Below are 18,898 nucleotides of genomic sequence, written 5' to 3'. Positions count from 1 at the left end.
AGCAAAGAAAGCGAGGCGCGGAGAGTTTGAGTCTACAGCTCTCCTAACAGGCAAGTCTGAATATCCTCCGAATCAGTGACAAGCAGTGGCGGCGTTCCTAATTGACATGGACTCGAGTTCCTGGGTCCCGGATAATATCCAAGCTACCCGACCTTCTACCGCGGGTCCGGATTACAGAGTCTTCCGGTCGAACAGGAGGAAGAGAATTTTCGTCCAACCCAGACGGCCTTATTCCTGGGATTCCAGATAGTATGTTGAGCTCTTTCCAATGGTCAACCTCAACGCTGTCAATTGGCCTCATTGCTCCTACCTGGCCATTCATGGAACCAGATGGAACTTTTTCAGGTGTGGATTCTGAGAGGAGTAAAACTTACAAGTATCGCCAACATGCGGACTTCGTATTTGATAAGATAAGAGTTCTTAAAGCGACGGCCCGAATCACTCCCTCCAATCATATCCTAATAATAATCGAAACTGACTCCCACAGGCTCCCTTGCAAATGAAGAACGGCGGTCCCCTCGAGAATTGCTGCACTACCCATACTGTCTTGCTGCCCAAGCCGAATTCAATCTCCCAGATCAGATTCTCAACGGTCTACCGCCAACACAGCTCTCAACCGGATCGTATGAGATGGTGCCTTACAGGGATTGAACTCATGCTTGTAAGTTACAAAAACATTTCCATTGTCCATCTGTTCACTTCGAGATAGGACTGACTGCCCCTGGCTTTCCTACTTGGGATTTGATTCCAGTGGAGCCACCTAATCAGCTGCCTGGTGAGGAATACCGCATTACGGCTTGCCGTTCCTCTGACCAAGGAGCAATTTGGTGGGCACAAGTTCAACATACTACAAGCACCTTCTTGTCTAGTCCATCTAATAAACAGTTTTTCGGGCCAATGTACGAATCGTCGCTCATGAGTTTGCAGTGTGGCCAGAAACCCAGCTATGAATGCGTTTCCTTCAATTGCATCAGCTGGAGGCCAACCTCCAAAAATGCACCCGAACATCGACTCCTCTTCTGTCAAATGGGTGTCCTTTCTAAATGCGAGACATGCTGAACAAGCGGTTGTACTGTCAAGAGGGGAGTCGTTGGCGGCTCTGTCCTACCGGCTGTGGACGTAAATTGTTTGTTTATCCTTGTATGAGATTCTGTATTAAGTTTATGGTTAATGATAACGAGGCGAGCCGCTTCGGTAATCTCTGTCCAAGAAACTTCTGGGACATTGAATACGAAATGGAACAAAATTGCGTCACACGAAATACCCACTCCTGTGCCACAGTCTCTAATTATCCGAGAAGTTGTGAGACGTTGGATAAACTCCCATATGCCCTGCAAACGCCGATGCATTGTTCAGGAATCAAAAGAAGTTGTGTAGTGCAAATATGGCTTTTCATTCACAGGAAGGAGTCCAGAGACAGAAATGTACCGGCTTTCGGACCGAATACGATCATTTATCTCCTTGTTTCTGAGAGAGAGTGAAGATTGTTTCCGCGGCAGCGTGAGGATTTCCCGACCATCCGTTTTCATCCATACACCACTTGATCCTCGACTAGAGTATCGCAAGGGAGCGGAGGAGCTGGCATCCAAATGCATGTAAAACACGAACCAGAAATGTAAGAATGGTTTGCTGTATTTTACGTACGAGAAAACGACGACAGATTTTTGGATCTGACTAAGATCTCAGGTGACTGTGTCAGACTCTGGTGAGATCTGGTGAGATTGGGGCTGGGGAACTTGGCAAGCCAGTTTCCAGGCTCTGTCGGAAACAAAGCCAATCCGAACAACACCAAGTCGTACAGTATAGAAATACGGCCACGAGCTTTCGGGACGAAAACATCCTGATTGGAGAGCACGTGATATCGAATCTCGTTCCGCCCACCTCATTGGGGCAGGGCAGTCCCAGCACGGCGGCACCGCCCGGCGCATTTACTCGACCGCTTTTACTCACCCCACTGGTCCGGCTCCCAATGCACGAATCACAATCCCAGAATTCCTTATCGCAGTGGCTGAACGCCGAGACCATCGGCGGGGTACGGATCCGTCGAGCTCTCCCTGTCGTCCCCAGGCGGACCGAGTTCTGGACTCCTTTGTCCCGTAAGAAAATTTCCATTTGTAAGAATAAAGCGTTTTGACCTGGGGATGATGAATGCAAATGACATCCTCAACAAAGGACGAGAACAATGAACGAGTATGGGGGCGCCGAGAATGTGATGCGATCATGCGTGGGAGGCACAGAAAACCCCCTGGCGGTGGGTGGGACCGCTGGAAAGTTACGAAACGAAATCTGTGCTGCTGGCGGGAGGCGTTCTCTGACATCTCTGTGCCTGTGGGGGGGAAGCGAGCAGCAGAGAGAGCTATTCCCGGAACTGAAGCAGTGAAGCTGCGGTGTATGGATTCCGGGTTTTGCAGGACCCTGCTGTCGCTGACGCTGACGCTGTGTAACCTGGAGGGGCTGGTCAGTGGTATCCAAAGTAAGATATCCCCAAGCCTCCGCACTGGACCATCTTGAACGCGCTGGTCGAGAGGTGAGCGAGGGTGCTGCGACTGTCACGGAGCACTGCAACGGGAGATGAAGAAGCGCAGGCAAATGCCATGACATACCAGCAGCAGCTTCGTGACGATCTCCAGTTTCGCGGCGGCAGCAACGGCTTGCTGCTTGCTGCTCGCTGCGGGAATGGCCTGCATGACGAAGGCAGATGGTGAAAATTCGAAGTCACTGCAGATTCAGATCCAACCTGGGCTGCATTCCTCTTTCTCCACATGTCTGGCTGTCTGGCTCTCTGGCTGTGTATGGAGTAGCTGTCTGGTATGGTATGGGAGTGGAGTGGAGTGGAGGTCGGGGGCGCATCCGAAGGTGTGTGGCTGAAAAGTCCGCGAGCGAGAAAAGCCCTTCAACAAAAAGGCTCAAAGAGTGAAATTCCCGCAAAGCTGGACAGCGAGGTGTCGTGTGCACGCGAAAATTTGACCACGCTGGGGTTACTACTTGTCGGCACTCCGCAGACAAAGAAGGAAGAAGCAAGTGATGCCATGAAAAGCTTTGCAAAATATGTGCCTCGCTGTGTTTGGGGGGGACTGACCTTACTCGCTCAATAATTCATGGTTTCGGTTTGTAGTGCTTGTATCGTGTCCCACGCTGCCAGCTGGGGCAGGGGCAGGAACCAACGACCGACCCCTGTCCGGTGCCGGGTAAAAACTTGGGCGCTCCCTTATCGTTAAATAGAACTTCCTCCTCGCCTTCCCTCCCCTCCAAACTTCTCTTCCGCACAACAACACGACTCTGTCTGTTGAAGCTGATCATACACGTACCCACAAACAATCCTCTCAATTGCAACCCCCCCAACACCGCAATCATGGCGACGACAACCACCATCTCGTACACTGCCAACGTGAGTTACTGCCGAGCTCGGAGATGTCCCCGTTGCGCCGCACCGTGCTAACCCTGCTGCAGCTGTTGAAGTACATGGCCCTCGACCAGAAGGGCAGTGCTATGGCCGAGTAAGTATCGCAGCATCGTTTTCTCTGTGAATCGCAACTCATCGTTCAAAAGGTACATCTGGATCGACTCCACCGGTGGCGTTCGTTCCAAGTCAAAGGTGAGCCCACTCCCACTCTCGCTCCCACTCCCGCGAGCCGACGCGGGCCGGGACTTGAGAACAACATACTGATCCAGGAAATTTCCAGACTCTCACCAAGGTCCCAAAGGATGGTAACTTCAAGATTGAGGACCTTCCTGAGTGGAATTTCGATGGCAGCTCTACTGGCCAGGCTCCAGGCGACAACTCGGACGTCTACCTCCGGCCTGTGGCCATCTTCCCCGACCCGTTCCGTGGCGCTCCCAACATCTTGGTCATTACCGAGTGCTGGGATCCTGATGGAACCCCGAACAAGTTCAACTACCGCCATGAGTGTGCTAAGCTCATGGAGGCCCACAAGAGCCACGAGCCATGGTTCGGTCTTGAGCAAGAGTACACCCTCCTTGACACCCTCGACAAGCCCTATGGCTGGCCAGTTGGTGGGTACCCGGGTCCACAAGGCCCATACTACTGTGGTGTTGGCACTGGCAAGGTCTACTGCAGGGACATTGTCGAGGCTCACTACAAGGCTTGCTTATTCGCTGGTGTAAAGATCTCCGGTACCAATGCCGAGGTTATGCCTGCTCAATGGGAGTTCCAAGTCGGTCCTTGTGAGGGTATTGAGTGTAAGTCTATCCCCTTTTTGAAAATTTCGAATATCTAGCTAAAGTCACCTGCTTAGTGGGTGACCACCTTTGGCTTGCCCGTTTCCTTCTCCACCGCATTGCCGAGGAGTTCGGTGCCAAGATCTCTTTCCACCCCAAGCCAATTCCAGGTGACTGGAATGGAGCTGGCCTTCACAGCAACTTCTCTTCCAAGGAGATGCGAGTCGAGGGAGGCATGAAGCACATCGAGGCTGCTATCAAGAAGCTCGAGGGCCGCCACAAGGAGCACATTGCAGTCTACGGAGAGGACAACACCCTGCGTCTTACTGGCAGACACGAGACTGGTAACATCGATGCCTTCACTTATGGTGTAGCCAACCGTGGTGCATCCATCCGTATCCCGAGAGAGTGCGGACACAAGGGTTATGGTTACTTCGAGGACAGACGACCAGCTTCAAATGCTGACCCATACCAAATCACTGGTATTATGATGGAGACTGTAAGCGTTCTGCTACCCTTTGATTCGCATTGTACTAATATGTTGCAGATCTATGGTGGCCTGGAGGAGACCTCTCTGAAGAAATAGATCGGCGTTGATAAACGGGGACGGTTGCGGTGTACAACACAAGACTTAATGGCGTGATTCAATGGTTCGGAGATTGATGCTTTATGATAGCGATGATTTCCTTTCTCAGTCACCCAACTTTCGAGAGTTGCCTTGTAAATTGCATGGGCTAGGACAATCGATACCAATTGAAATACCCCGTCACGTGCTCTATGTTGTTCACCTCGATTGGCAACCAAATACTTGCCCGAGATCATGACGGGTTTGACACTAACCAGGAACACAAATATACAAGAACAACACAGTCTCCGAACAATTTCCGGGGAGGCTAGCCTTGCCAAATGTTGTCAGCCTTGAGCGCTCGTGCAGCCCCGCCCCTGTAAATACTGCACGTCATTCCATCAATGTCCGAGCTCAGAATAATTTGAGTTTCGTTCGCGGAGCTTCACCACGACTGAATCAACAGTTCATAATGCTTTGCACAACACTCTTTAGAACTCCAGCGAGATTGCCGCTACGGCCATTGTTCCGTTCAATCTCAACTCTCCCATCAAATCCTCACATTGTGCGTCAATTCCTGCCCTAAGCGTCACCATCTAATACGTCCAGTACATCTTCCCCAACCCATCACAACCAACAAACTCTCATATCCTCACTCTCTTACCCACCGAACCACCTTCCCAAAATCTCTCAATAGGCACAACAACCAAAATACCACCAACGCCCGACTCCTTAACCGAAAACCCGCATTTCCTCTCCATCCTCAACGATGTCCTGCGGCTACACGCAACTGAAGACCCCCTGGTGCAAGGCCAAGCCGCAGCCTTTGCATCGACTTCTGGCTCTGCACTAGGTTCAGGGGGTATGTTCTTCCCTCAGCAGCCGAAGAGGAAGCTTCCTCGTTCTGGGGGAGGAGGTGGTACAGCAGGTGATGGGGCTGGGGGAGCGAGTAGTCAAGGAGGAGCAGGAGGAGGTGGGAGAGGAGGATGGTTACATGTCAGTGATATGAGAGCGCCTCCTGATTATGGACGCATTGCATGGCCGGAAGACATTTTTGGAAGCTTGGAGGTTGATGGGAAGGGGGAGTTTGTGGCTGGTGGGGGGGAAGTGAAGGGGAATTGGCAGGCTAGTGGGAGTTATAGGATTATTACGAGGGAGGGAATGTGAGTGCTTGTGAACCAAAGGGTGAAGTGTAGTTTGCTGACTTTCGCAGATTGGGATTGAGTGACTTTTTGAGAGGGAAATTGGTCGAGAGACTGAAGGAGGAAGAGAAGAAGGGGCTGTGATGATGGGTCTAGATATTTGGGAAACAGGCATGTACAGCGGGGGAAAGACCGACTTCGGAGCTCAATGTATTTAATGACTTGGAACTCTTAAAGGAAAAGTGAATGGGAAGAGAACCATGAGGAATTTCGCCTTGGAAACCATGGCACAACGACCGATCTTGGCCTTTTACTATCAAACCGGGATGGCAAATAAGCCCCGTGGCATTTTATTTACAGAAGGAGAGATTGCAAATGTACGAGAGTTTGCATGTGATAGGCTGGCTGTAGATAAGTCACTGATGCCCAGTAATTTTTCCGTCGCGGCTGCCTGAATGAACTTCTTCCACAGCAACTTCCAACATCTATTGTAATTCACCCACGCGCGAAGCCTAATTAACAAATATCCGACCGGAGCTAAGATATAAGGGCGGTTTAAGAGTCTTTTCAGGATTCATACTCCGCAAAATCCCGGCTCGATTCGTATTGTACGACGCTTTTACCCCTAATGCAGGAGCAGCTTTTAGCGACCTCCTCACCAACCTGACAAGCGCCAGCGAGCTCGCAGGCCATTTTGTGAGCCAGCCCATCTGAAAGCTCGACATCACCAAGTGACACCAAGAACCTGTGCTCTCGACCAACCCAAGAATGAATGCGACAGCCACTTGACTCTCGAGGAATCTCCTTCAACACCCATCAATCAAGCTGTTGATCATCTCTTCGCTTGTCACCCGGCTTTGGTGGGGCAGACGACGTCGCTCGCAATCCCTCCCCTCCCATCCACCACCCAAAAGCAACCTCCAACCCCGCCATGATGCCTCACGGCGCGTACGATGATGGAGAGCTCGAGATCTCTCTCGCGCCCTCGGCGAACCGCCGCGCGCAGAACAAGCCTCCAGATGCGAGCAGTCGTCGAACGCAGAATAGCAACCATAACAGATCTGTTGAGCCTGCACCTCAGAAGAAGGCTGAGCAGCGAATCGGCGCCTACCATATCATCCGTACGCTGGGAGAAGGGTCCTTCGGAAAGGTGAAGCTGGCCACGCACCGTGTGACGAACCAGCAGGTGGCTCTTAAGATCATTGCTAGGAAGAAGCTCATCAGTCGTGATATGGCTGGCCGGGTGGAGCGTGAAATCGAATATCTACAGCTTCTCAGACATCCCCACATCATCAAGCTGTAAGTTGAGCTTCTCCTTTGTTTACATGACACAGAGCCTAATTTGGGACCCGCAGATATACTGTGATTAAGACTCCGCTGGAAATCATAATGGTACTCGAATACGCCGGCGGTGAGCTTTTCGACTATATCGTACAGAATGGCAAGATGAAGGAAGACGAAGCTCGAAGATTTTTCCAGCAGATTATATGTGCCGTTGAATACTGCCATCGACATAAGATCGTTCACCGAGATCTGAAGCCGGAGAACCTCCTCCTCGACGAGAACCTGAACGTCAAGATTGCGGACTTTGGACTTAGCAACATCATGACAGACGGAAACTTCTTGAAGACAAGCTGCGGTTCTCCTAATTATGCAGCACCAGAGGTCATCAACGGTAAATTATACGCTGGTCCGGAAGTCGATGTCTGGAGTTGTGGAGTGATCCTCTATGTTCTCCTCGTTGGCAGACTGCCATTCGACGATGAACATATTCCATCTCTTTTCGCAAAGATTGCCAAGGGCCAATACGTCGTGCCGAATTATATGAGCTCTGGAGCTGCTTCGTTGATCAAGAAGATGTTGGCGGTCAATCCTGTGCACCGAGCAACTATCGAAGAGATTCGAATGGATCCGTGGTTCCTCAAGAATTTACCGGCATATCTACAACCACCCGTCGAGGAGTTCCTGGATACCGGAGTTGATTCTAGCAAAGCTATCAACCCAAAGCTTATTGCACCACATGCCAGTCCTGCTGTCCAAGAGAAGCTGCACGATCAAGTCACAGAAAAGATCAGTAAGACAATGGGTTATGGTATCAAGGATGTTCAGGAAGCTTTAGCTGCTGAAGAGCCATCTGCTATCAAGGATGCATACTTGATTGTGAGAGAGAACAAGCTGATGCAGGCCAATCGTAAGTCCACCCTTTTCTATGGACTACAAATTCTCTTCACAAGCTTTGGACGGAATCGTTACACGGCGAAGAAAACATTGAATATTTTACTAACGCAAATTACAGCTAATCTTGCAGACGACAAAGGCCAACTTCTATTCCAAGCTTCCTCGCCACCGCCTTGGAATGATGGCATTAAGCTGGACGCTGCCATCTCCCCGCCAGCATCTCCTGTCGCCAAGGAGCCTTCTGCAGGTTCTGAAGTTCCCATGGTGCGGCCAAGTCCCCTTGTGGATGCTATGTCTCCCCGTTCCTCAAGCTCGATTGGTACTGATAGATCACTTCGACCCTACGTCAGCAAGATTGGTATTCTTCCAAGCAGTCTGCCAACCTACCACAAGGATTTTATGGAGGCTCGACGAACGGGTAGGAATATTGGAAACCCTCTTTCGACCGCTCACTCAGAAGTTGATGAACCACACCCTCAAACCGAGGCTGAGAAAGCTGAGACCATGCGTCGCCTCAACCCTCACTCTCGCAGTCAGCTCAAGTTGGACGAAGCAAGTAAGAGACCCGCCGGAATGACGCCTGTTCCACTGAAGAAGGTAAAACCAACGAAGTGGCAATTCGGCATCCGGTCACGCAATCAGCCTCTGGAGGCGATTGGCTGTATCTATAGAGCTCTTCAGAAGCTTGGAGCTGAGTGGGCTGTGGATGAAGATTGGACTCCGTTTCGTCGAGAGGATGGGGAGGGCGACGAAGGGTAGGTGTGATTCAATACTTTAACGCAGTGCTAACAATCTACATCAGAACAAACAATAACAGCTTCATATCGAACGCTAGCGGAGGCTCATTACACCATGCGGATTCCATGAGCAGGCAAACCAACCGACATGATGGCTCAAAGTTGAGTTTCGGCAGTGTTGACCCCAACGCGCGTTACAAGCTACCGGCAGACCCCTGGGTGCTCCGAGTTCGCTGGAAGAAAGACGGCATGTACCCTCCTGGAATCGTTCCTCCCGGATCCACTCACTCATCCTCGATAGATCTTCGTCGTCATTCCGCAGCCTCTCTTAGTAGCGCCGGTGGTTCCCTTACATCCCAGGAGGCCTCGTCTTCCCCAAAAGCGTCAAGTATGAGGCCCATTGAGAGCGTCGGCATGCATCTCGACATCCAACTCTATGAAATGGAGGTAGGTGTATACTTGGTCGACTTCAAGTGTGCCGGCTACGAAACTCCGGATGGAATGCTACTTGAAGAGAAGGACGTCACTTCACCATTCCCATTCCTAGATCTAGCTTCCAAGTTAATCATTCAACTTGCCGAGGCGGACTGAGAGGCCTTCTTCTGGATAAGAAGGTAATGTTAAACGACGAGATGAGGGTTAGGTTGGGTAATGGCAGGATGGAATGGAATGCTATGGAAAGAATCTTTGACGCCGAGGAGGAAAAATATGAGCGAACGAAACGAACAGACGCCTAGAGGCCGAGAAAATCTTCGAGCATGGCGTTGTTCAGGAATGGTTGAATACCCGAAGAAATTTATTTCCAAGTTTTTCTCTTCTCACGCATGGTAATGGCAAGGAAGATGGATGCGTGGTTATCTCCACTCTTTGTGCGCAATAGTGAGGTTCTTCATCATAGATCAGATCAGGGATAGGAATCCAATATGCGTACCGTTAGGAGAATTAAATGTGGAGGGCGAGATGTGAAGTTGCTTCCGTGCCTATTAGGCCACTGGCCTGAGAACTTTATAAGATCAAAAGTAGGTATCATATCTAAGCACACATTTTTGTATGTGAAGAGCATTCTTTTGATATTCTCGAGTATGTGAAGTCCGAGAGACTTCGTCTGAAGTGAAGCCTGTTATAATCTTACATTTTGTAACCCAACGCCATATGTTGCTCCTGAACGCCAGAGTCCCATTCTCAGCTCAACCTGATATGGTCTCCTAACCACGCCTCCAACTTCGTCTTGTTATTCATCGTCTATCATTCTGACCCTGCCCCTGACCTTGACCGCCTTGCTGCCCCTGATTCTGCGCATCAAACCCAGGAGCACCAGGAAGCGGCGGGAATCCAGGCGGGGGCTGGAACCCACCCGGCAGTGGCGGAAACTGGAAATTCGGAGGAAGGCCGCCCGGGGGTGGGAATTGCATGCCCTGGGGGAGAGGAGGCATTGGACCGCCAGGGAACGGTGGCATTGGCATTCCACGGCCGCCTGGTGGTGGAATCGGGAGACCGCCTGGCAGAGGCATTCCGGGGATTGGCGGCATACCGGGCATACCAAAGGGGGGTGGTGGGACGCCTAAAAGCTGCGTTAGAAGGGCCTGAAAAGGAGGAGAAGGAGAAGACGTACCGCCTGGGAATGCGAATGGGGGAGGTGGGTTGAGGCCAGGGTTTTGACCGAGCATAGGGTTGGATGAGGATTGACCTTCTGCCGCATAGGAGGATGTGATCGAGTCGATGACGGACTGGGCTTTCTCGTGGCCGATTTCTGGGAGGTTTGTTAGTGTTGACGAGGATGGGGAAGGATGCAGGCGGTACGTTGGTAGTAGTCTACGACATTTCGCAGGTGATTCCTTCCGCTGTTGTGAGCTTTGCGGACGCTCATCGAGTCGTGTGTGAGGTACACATCGCAGTAGTCGCCTGTTACGGGTCAGCATGAGCTGTTCTGAGGCTCTTGAGAAGGTGGAGAGCCCGAGAACTTCGCGCCTGGAGAACTTACAGAAGACTGTGATGATGTTAGCAGAATTCATTAGACAAGTCGCAGGGCATAGAACTTGCATTTCGGCATATTGGCGGTGTTGACGCTCAAATGTTACTGATGAGGTTGTACAATGAAAGTCGAGCTTTCCTTGGAATTCAGATGTCAAGTTGAAGTTCGCGACTTCCACTCACGTGACATTCAAACTCTGGACCGATGATCCCTGCCCTGCCAATTGCCACGTTCCAAAAACGTCCCCTTTTACTTTACGCGACAGATGCCATTCTGGAAACAGACAACCTCACACAAACACCCGGCAAGATGGCATATTTACAGCCCCTCCTGCGCACATTGTGCAGCCTATTGCTGTTTCTTGCATGCGGAGAGGCCCTGAAATTCGATCTCGAAGCCGCAAGTCGGGGGGATGCAAAGGGAACAAGATGCATCCGGAATTTTGTTGCGAAGGATACCCTGGTGGTGGTTACGGCTACTGTGGATGGGTATAAAGGTGACGGGATGGTAGTCAATATGCATGTAAGTTCGGAATCTTAGACTCTTGATGAAAGGGTATGTGCTGACAATGCAATTCACAGATCAAGGATGCTGTTGGAAACGAGTATGGACGACCGAAGGATGTTGCTGGAGAGCAAAGGATGGCTTTCACATCTCACGCCGATGCATCATTTGATGTGTGCTTCGAGAACCAATTCTCCGGGTGTAGGTTGCCCTTTCATTTGAATTCTGCAGTCAATACTGACTTCTTTTTTCAGCTAAACACGTTGGCCACCCATTCCGACATGTAGAACTCGACATCGATATCGGCGCAGACGCAAAGGATTGGTCCGCAGTCCAAGCAACAGAAAAGCTGAAACCTGTTGAGACCGAGTTACGGCGTATTGAGGAGATGGTGGCTGAAATCGTGGCCGAGATGGACTATCTACGAACCAGAGAGCAGAAGCTTCGAGATACGAATGAGAGCACGAATACCCGGGTTAAATGGTTTGCTTTTGGGACAATGGGCATGCTGGTAGCATTGGGAGCGTGGCAGGTTGTTTATTTGAGGGCGTACTTCAGGTATGTTGCAGGACAACTTGGAAGATGGGCACAGCTTACTAACACATTAATAGGTCAAAGCATCTCATCTAAGGGCTCGAAAACTGGTGCGGATAGCGTGGTGTGGCGAGAAATTTCTATGGCAATGGACCTCCTTGTTTTACTAGTGGGCTGTAGAATTGGGTATATAATGACAATTCGATGGAGGGCAAGAACTGCCTTAGAATTCAGATACCTCCCATGTTACGTTGTGACGAGGAAGGAAAGAGTTCATGAATAGGGACGAGAGACAATATGTAAAGCTCGGTGTTACCCTTTCAGTTGCTCCTGATTCTGACTGAACCTTGGCTGCGAGATGAAAGTAAGATAGAAAGTAATAAAGTCGACTTGCTTTACTGGATTATATTAATTAGGCGACTTAAAAGTTGGCCAAGTTTACGATGGTGGCAAAACCTCAAAGGTTTGAGCAACCTCCTTGACCCATGAAAGACGATCCTTTCCGAAAATCTCAGCTCCCGCCTTGAGAGACTTGCCCTGATCCAGGAGGATGGTTCGGATCACGATCTTGTCACCCATCACAGTCTTTGACCATCGAATTAGTATAATAAATTTCTGAACTGGACGAGAGAGCTTAGGAGCCAAGGAGCCGACTTCTAAGGCAAATGGGCATGCAAGCTCCCATGAAGCTCCGGGCCCTGAGTTCTCAAACAACAAGCAACAATGTAGTCTGAAGATAAGCTTACCTGATGATGGTAGATGTGAGTCGTGCAGTTGGGGCAGTAATAGCAATTGACGGGTTTGCCTGAAAGATGTGTTAGCAACCATTTTTGATGTGAATTTGACGATGATCCCAATCAACTTACCTGAGTCGCCGTGGTACGTATATGTGTTCAGTTTGCCCTTGGTGATTTGGAGATTCTACTAGGTGTTAGTGTGGAATTTTGATGTCATTTCGGGTCGAAAAGAAATCTACGGACCTCTTTTGGCACAATTTGATTCAATGAATAGGCACCGCCTCCAAGTTTCTTGCAGGTATCACAGTGGCTGTGAAGATTGTCAGTGGGGATTTCCTCATATGATAACCAAGCATCCAAAGACCATACCAGAGAATATGTGCTCTGTCCTCAAGCTTCACCTGCCACTCGATTTGGCCGCAATGGCACTTTCCATGATCAGCAGACATAATTATTGGAATGCTTGGGTATTATGTAAAGAGATCAAGCTTGATAATTGGAATGTGAGAAAGGAATTGTTTCAAATGAAGATGCCCAATGCTTTATGTATCCTCTTCCAATGTTGTCAGGTAGAGGGGTCAATCGAGCTACGTCAGCTACAACAAGAATTGAGGGGCTCTGGACCCCCAGTCTTACCAATTATGGAGAACCTCAATTAGACTCCACGGAGTGGAGCATAGAATATGAACTATGATCAGAAGTCTGTGCGTTTGAACGGCTATGATTTGACATCTGAAAAGACGAGGAATCCTTGGTCCCCGGAATTCAGCGAGCTGCTCCGTACGAACCAGCCCTTAGGCGTGTAATGCATTACTTCAGAGTCAGGGGCTATGAACATATGAAAGTTGACATTTGCGGGGTAGACTTGTCTTCCAAATGACGGTTCATACTTGCTAAAGTTCATCTAAGGCACCAGAAACCAGACCTCGGGCATACTTTGCGATCAGGAGGCCGAGAACATTCTGGGCGTTCTTAGACTATGAAAATTAATGTAAATCGCCTTCCAACCGAGCGAAACGATGAAGGAAGGTTGTATGCACCCACTGCAAAGGCAGGGGTGGTCTTTCCCAGTCCACAATCAACGGACAGTAATGGGTTTATCTATGACTTCATACAAGCTTCAAAATTCCGCGCTTTAGAGACCCTGAGATAGAGTACGTGAGAAGCAGATGGACGGAAAGCCGTTATGATAAGAAGGCCCAGGGAGGAAAGCTTATGGTAGCCAGCCGAAGTAAGGAGGAAGCTTCAAGAAAAGGGGGATGCAATAGAGGTTGAGAGAAGGTGTTGAGAGAAGGTGTTGATATGGCACCGCCTGACATAGAGGGCTTTTTTGTACGTGGAAGTCATTTTCAGGGTGGCGTTTGTGGCCAAAAGGAAGCACTTTGCAGTTGTGAACCAAGCCCTTTAAGAAAATTGCATGCTTTTCCTCTATTATGTCTCCTTCTAATAACCTATGTATGTTGGCTTGCGTCGCTTTCCTTCCGACCAGCCGTGATGGATGTTCCCGAAGACAGCAAAACATTTTGCTTGTCTAGATTCTGACGTACAGCATCAAAGGAAACCAGCGCAAGCCTCCGAATTTCTGAATATTTACACAGTAAAGCTTCGGTTCCTACACATCAAGCAGCGCTCTCTAGATCACTATTTATCCTTGATAGCTGCTGGCCGTCCTCGCTTCGCAGTCATACCACCTCTGACACCCCCTCGTCCCCGGAGTGAAACGCCGCCGCCACGCAAGAGCTTTGGCGATACTCGAACAGCAGGTATGCTTGCATCACTATCGTCTGACGAGTCATCTGGAACAGATCCTCTAGAGGCATCATCTTCTGAACGCTCCGCTCCCGAGTCTTCGAAGGTCGATTCGGGGCTCACAAGTCGAACAACCGTAGGACCCTTCTTCGCTGGTGGAGCTGGTGCAGGTGCGAATGACACATTTTTGCTATTTGACGACTCGGCAGGGGAACTCGCATATCTGTCACCCGCCGGCTGTGATTTTCCATTCACGCTCCTCCATCCGACAGGGCTGGCGATTGATGGGCTCTTCAAGATCGGCCTAAGTATTGATGGGGTGCTTCTTGCACTTGGAGGACCGGAAGTCGAGGCTGCTAGTTCAGGCCCCTTCTTGGCAACAATCTTGAACGATTTACCTTTCAATGCAAGTTTTTCCTTAAGGGAAAGTAACTTCGGCACTGGGGCAGATCGGGTTGGCGGGGGTGACGGCGATTCAAGGTCGAGCGGTGGAGCCGCTTGTGGCTTCTTTGGGGGTCTGCCTCTGCGTTTGGCAACTGGCTTTTCTGGCTGGTCATGACTTGGCTGGGGTGATGTCTGCACAACCTTCACAACAGGCTTAGAGACTGGCCGCTCATCGTCTTGATTGACTGAAATACTCCTCGGTTCGGCAATCTGTACCTTCGGATCCACCCCAGAAGGACGCCAGGTGACACCCTCGTCATTCTTTGGTCGCTCCCGTGGCTCACCGAAAAGGCTGTCAACATCACTGTCATCGAGAGCCACGCCGCCCTCGGATCCGGAAAATATTTCCACAGCTGGTGAAGATTTAGTTGCATCAGTCGCAGTGGAAGCACGCGGTCTCTTCGTTCTCTTCGGCAATTCCTCAGGGAAGGGAACTCCAGCCTCCTCTGCTTCTTTTCTCGCAAGCCAAGCTGACTTTCGGGGTGTCTTGATTGTATTTGGGGCTCCCGATGGTGATCCGGATCTACTAGATGGCTGCGCTCGCATGCTTCTTCTCTTTGCTGGGGTAGGCTTCTTTTCTTTGGGCTTGGGCTTTCCACGACGACTCATCGCTTGAGCAGGAAGATCCAAATCAGAATCGCCATGCTCTTTCTTACGCATATGAGAGAATTGCGAAAGTTCTTCATCTTCCTCGATAGAAACCGCATCCTCGCCCAAATCAATGTACGTTTGCGGTTTTCCTGTACTGCGACGAGGTGGACGGTTGTCGGGCTTCGAGCCGTAAGTGACTTCATCAATGTCTTCTTGTTTAGCTTCTCTCTTCTTCGCAAGCGTCTTTTGGCGTTTGGAAGCGAAGAACTCTAGGTCATGTTCATCTCCGCTTCCAGTTTCACCAATCTTCTTTCGCTTTTTGCCTGTCTCTGACAGTGGCTGCAATGCCGGGTCCAGGAGGTCTGACAGTGCCATATTTGGGATCTGTCGTTGAGCCATTGGCTGGGATAAGTCGTCCACTGAATTATTCGAATTGGGAGGATCGTAGAGGATCTTGTCGATACCATTACCTTGCTGATAATAACCAATGCCCATCATCCGGTTCTGGCCGATGTTGGATGGATCCGGGTACGATTGCTCTGGAGCCGGTATTGGGGCTACTGGGGCAAGGAGTCGTGAAGGATAACTTGCTGGTTGTTGATTGAAGGAATCATAATCGTCCAGATCATAATGGCCATCCATCCAAAGGTTCGGATCCTCACTGAATCCGTTGGTTATATTCATGTCATCTCCATTCGCAACAGAGTCTACAAGGTCGTAAGGGCTCTGGAAGTGACCATTACCATTTGTAAATGAGGAGAATGGATCAGAGTCGCGGAGCTCCGGGTCAATATCGGCCATGCCGGTAGCGTTGTCATCAACAGCAGCACCGGCAAATGGATCTTGGGGGGCACCATCGTTAAGGAAACTTTCATCCACTGTGTCGACACGAGCTTTTTCTGCCTCGGCTTTCTCCTTCAATTTCTTCATCCTCCCAGACTCGTGAGGATTGTCCGCATTTTCGTCACGCAGCCAACCCAAATTTGTCTTCGAGAAATCAACGAGACTTTCCATACTTCGATAATCAGCTACTTTTCTTGTGTCGTGGCCAAGGAGTGTTCCCTTCGGCTGATAGGGGGTCTGTCTCGGGTCCTTTCGACACTTCCCGCAAGGGCACATCTTCAAACATCTCGGACACTGCCATTCCTTGTCTTCCATGACCGTCTGAGGCATCAAATCGAAAGCACGCCACAAGGTGCCATAACAGTACGCTAGACTACATGTCGTACAGAAGGCGAGTTTCCATTTGTAGTCATGATGGCAACAGATATGGCAGGCCTGCGTCTTGCCCTTTGTTGGTTCGACTCTTCCTCTGCCAGGTTTCCATTGTTTCGACTTCTTCCCCCCCTTTCGTTTTTTAAGACGTCCTTCATCGTCGACTTCAGGCTCAACGTCTGACATTTCTGGAGTTGGCTCCTTCGGCTTGGTTATATCGGTAAACGGTCGAAGCTTCAGCTGCTCCTGACAGACTTCAGCAATGGGTTTCTTTCCAGATCTCTTCCTCGCAATATCAAGCGGTTGAGGAGACCTCATCGTGTCGAAGTATCCGTCAAATTGCACGACGATGTTCCGCCACTGTTCATAATTTGTAACAAGGGTGCTCCAATTCCATTGCTCAACCCAGCTCAAATTAGAAATGCAAGCACAAGAACGACCCATTGCATAACAATCCATGCACACATCATATGTATCTTCTTCTCCATTCGGACCGTACTGGATGCAAGCCTTGCAAGTAAGGAACCGATTGAAAATGTTGCAACGGCAGTACGAGCAAGTGACGTTTGAGTCGTATGGTAACATCTCAACATTTTCCTCTTCTGGCAGCTTTGGTGAGAACATTTCGCTGACCAAAACCTCTTGATACAATGAGAACAGCCGCTTGAAGTCTTCCAACAGTTGTTTGATCCGGCCGTACTTCCACATCTTCGGCTCAATCGTATCTCGCTGGAGGAGATCGTAGTAGTTTACTAGCGTGTAGTAAATGATTGCCTTGCATTTGTATTGTTCGTCTCGGCAGACCATCCGGGCACGAGGGAGAGCCTCGTGTATTGCAAGCTCGAGAGTGTCAACAGTCGTACGATTCCAGGCGGCTTTGATAGTACGGGTTCCACGGTTCCAGACTTGGTGCGGGGCCAATGGAGGAATGAGAATCAGGTCTCCCACTCTTTGATCAACAACCCAGACGTTGAATGGCGCCTTCTTCCAAGCGTTGACCTGAGCAAAGTGCTTCTCAACTTCAATGTCGTGGCCAAGCATGGAGAGAAAGTATTCGGACACAACCTCACGCTCTTTGGTTTCAGTCATGAACCATATGGAACTACCAGCTTTCTCTCCTCGTCCATCTTCGGAGGCTTCGATCATGATGTTGTGGCCAAGGGAAGCGCACATTTCTCGGTGGGCGGCAGTGTATGTCCCTTCATGACCAATATAACACATCATATTCTGAGCACGCATCTCTGGCGGAAGACTAGACATCAGATCGCCTGCCGGCGCAACTCCTTTGCCGTATCGCATTTGACCGTATTCGTTTGGCTCACGTATTGCGCCATCGCCACCTGTACGGGACTCAATACAATCGTTCAGGTAATAAACGCACTCCGGAATGGTCTCTTTCAAATGATCTGCCCACGAACCAGGGCAGTCAATATCTTTCAGATATAACCGTTGTCGTTTGGGATCTCGATAGTTGGATGCTGTGAATTGCTTCGTGAGCTGTTCCATAGATCTCAAGTAATGACCTATCGTCATGGGTATATCGACGACATTGGGAATATCTCGAACTCTTTCAGCTGCAGAAGCTCGGTATCAGCACATGGTGGGTGAGGTGATTCAAAGATGCTTACCGTTGGACCCCAAGTTGTCTTCAAGCCATTTCCTACTAAAGAGCCAAGGGGGAAGGCTCTCTCCCCAATCTTCAATGACGAGTGGTTTTCCGCTCTGGATCACCACAGCTAAAACAAGCGCTTCGAAGCTTTGGATGGAGTGCTCCTTCAGCGTATCAGTGGAGACTCTGGTCACCCAGTCGAAGTTGTTTGTGTTGTCAACGAGTGTTTTCGGGTCGAAATCTGGGGGTATGGGCACAAACTGCGCCTGTGGGTGCGCCTGTGAAGGCATGATGATGCAAACAAAAGAGCGATGTCTAGTCAGCTAAGTGTCGTTCCACCTTCTCATTTCTGAGCGCATGGTAGAGCAACTGCCGACGATCAGCAAATCAGTTGTTGATGAGGCACAAGTGTATGCGTAAGGTGTGCGGGCGGTGTATTGTGAAAGTACGGAGACTGTGAGAGGTGTTTGCCAAAGCCCAAAGGTGAAGGTATTCGGAAAAGTACTCGGGAATCGCGTAAAGCTGATCTCTATCGCGTTACTGCGCCAAGCCTTGTATCCCAGCGGTAGGCTCACCCTCCGAGCCTGAAAAGACGCCTTGACTTCTCTTCGAACAGCTGCAGAGTTCAATGCCAACTGCGAGATCGAATGCGCGCTGCGTGTGAGGTGTGATCAACGGTGGAGTCCCTTGCACAAAGAAGATGAACGCCTCGCGTTGCCGAGTTGGCTACAGTAGCCTTGTC

The 18,898-nt window shown here is 50.1% G+C and overlaps 8 protein-coding genes across 8 annotated transcripts; 4 read left to right on the top strand and 4 right to left on the bottom strand.

The window, feature by feature from the left end:
- Window positions 1–1,895: 1,895 nt before the first annotated feature.
- On the bottom strand, window positions 1,896–2,930 carry K444DRAFT_160909 (uncharacterized protein). Its single transcript, XM_024870662.1, has 2 exons — window positions 2,604–2,930; window positions 1,896–2,445 (listed from the first exon to the last, which is right to left on the bottom strand). The coding sequence occupies exons 1-2, from the start codon at window positions 2,762–2,764 to the stop codon at window positions 1,947–1,949; spliced, it is 660 nt and encodes a 219-aa protein (XP_024742934.1). The 5' UTR covers window positions 2,765–2,930; the 3' UTR covers window positions 1,896–1,946.
- A 409-nt stretch (window positions 2,931–3,339) lies between these two features.
- On the top strand, window positions 3,340–4,975 carry K444DRAFT_607447 (glutamine synthetase). The gene is made up of 6 exons (XM_024879179.1): window positions 3,340–3,388; window positions 3,451–3,497; window positions 3,550–3,595; window positions 3,684–4,200; window positions 4,257–4,678; window positions 4,727–4,975. The coding sequence occupies exons 1-6, from the start codon at window positions 3,353–3,355 to the stop codon at window positions 4,763–4,765; spliced, it is 1,107 nt and encodes a 368-aa protein (XP_024742933.1). The 5' UTR covers window positions 3,340–3,352; the 3' UTR covers window positions 4,766–4,975.
- Window positions 4,976–5,036: 61 nt separating this feature from the next.
- K444DRAFT_607446 (uncharacterized protein) lies at window positions 5,037–6,252 on the top strand. Its single transcript, XM_024879178.1, has 3 exons — window positions 5,037–5,309; window positions 5,354–5,907; window positions 5,958–6,252. Exons 1-3 carry the CDS (start codon window positions 5,217–5,219, stop codon window positions 6,028–6,030), a joined length of 720 nt encoding a protein of 239 aa, XP_024742932.1. The 5' UTR covers window positions 5,037–5,216; the 3' UTR covers window positions 6,031–6,252.
- Window positions 6,253–6,820: 568 nt separating this feature from the next.
- K444DRAFT_659260 (serine threonine protein kinase) lies at window positions 6,821–9,392 on the top strand (the record flags this gene model as incomplete). Its single annotated transcript, XM_024886337.1, has 4 exons — window positions 6,821–7,185; window positions 7,242–8,077; window positions 8,183–8,819; window positions 8,867–9,392. The coding sequence occupies 4 exons, from the start codon at window positions 6,821–6,823 to the stop codon at window positions 9,390–9,392; spliced, it is 2,364 nt and encodes a 787-aa protein (XP_024742931.1).
- Window positions 9,393–10,036: 644 nt separating this feature from the next.
- K444DRAFT_517560 (uncharacterized protein) lies at window positions 10,037–10,701 on the bottom strand (the record flags this gene model as incomplete). The annotated part of the gene is made up of 2 exons (XM_024873785.1): window positions 10,037–10,551; window positions 10,602–10,701. Coding segments are annotated over 2 exons (615 nt in total), but the record flags the coding sequence as incomplete, so codon positions are not given.
- Window positions 10,702–11,029: 328 nt separating this feature from the next.
- Window positions 11,030–12,289, top strand: K444DRAFT_649955 (uncharacterized protein). The gene is made up of 4 exons (XM_024885608.1): window positions 11,030–11,295; window positions 11,355–11,478; window positions 11,532–11,835; window positions 11,889–12,289. The coding sequence occupies exons 1-4, from the start codon at window positions 11,083–11,085 to the stop codon at window positions 11,905–11,907; spliced, it is 660 nt and encodes a 219-aa protein (XP_024742929.1). The 5' UTR covers window positions 11,030–11,082; the 3' UTR covers window positions 11,908–12,289.
- On the bottom strand, window positions 12,250–12,997 carry K444DRAFT_701527 (uncharacterized protein; the record flags this gene model as incomplete). The annotated part of the gene is made up of 5 exons (XM_024888034.1): window positions 12,250–12,516; window positions 12,558–12,616; window positions 12,678–12,732; window positions 12,792–12,858; window positions 12,918–12,997. The coding sequence occupies 5 exons, from the start codon at window positions 12,995–12,997 to the stop codon at window positions 12,250–12,252; spliced, it is 528 nt and encodes a 175-aa protein (XP_024742928.1).
- A 951-nt stretch (window positions 12,998–13,948) lies between these two features.
- On the bottom strand, window positions 13,949–18,832 carry K444DRAFT_659257 (uncharacterized protein). Its single transcript, XM_024886336.1, has 2 exons — window positions 18,176–18,832; window positions 13,949–18,121 (listed from the first exon to the last, which is right to left on the bottom strand). The coding sequence occupies exons 1-2, from the start codon at window positions 18,444–18,446 to the stop codon at window positions 14,190–14,192; spliced, it is 4,203 nt and encodes a 1,400-aa protein (XP_024742927.1). The 5' UTR covers window positions 18,447–18,832; the 3' UTR covers window positions 13,949–14,189.
- Window positions 18,833–18,898: the final 66 nt, after the last annotated feature.

Source organism: Hyaloscypha bicolor (genome assembly GCF_002865645.1).
Source record: "Hyaloscypha bicolor E unplaced genomic scaffold K444scaffold_15, whole genome shotgun sequence".
Classification (NCBI taxonomy): domain Eukaryota; kingdom Fungi; phylum Ascomycota; class Leotiomycetes; order Helotiales; family Hyaloscyphaceae; genus Hyaloscypha; species Hyaloscypha bicolor.
The sequence above is the reverse complement of the archived record's forward strand: the minus strand, read 5'-3'. Positions and strand labels throughout refer to the sequence as shown.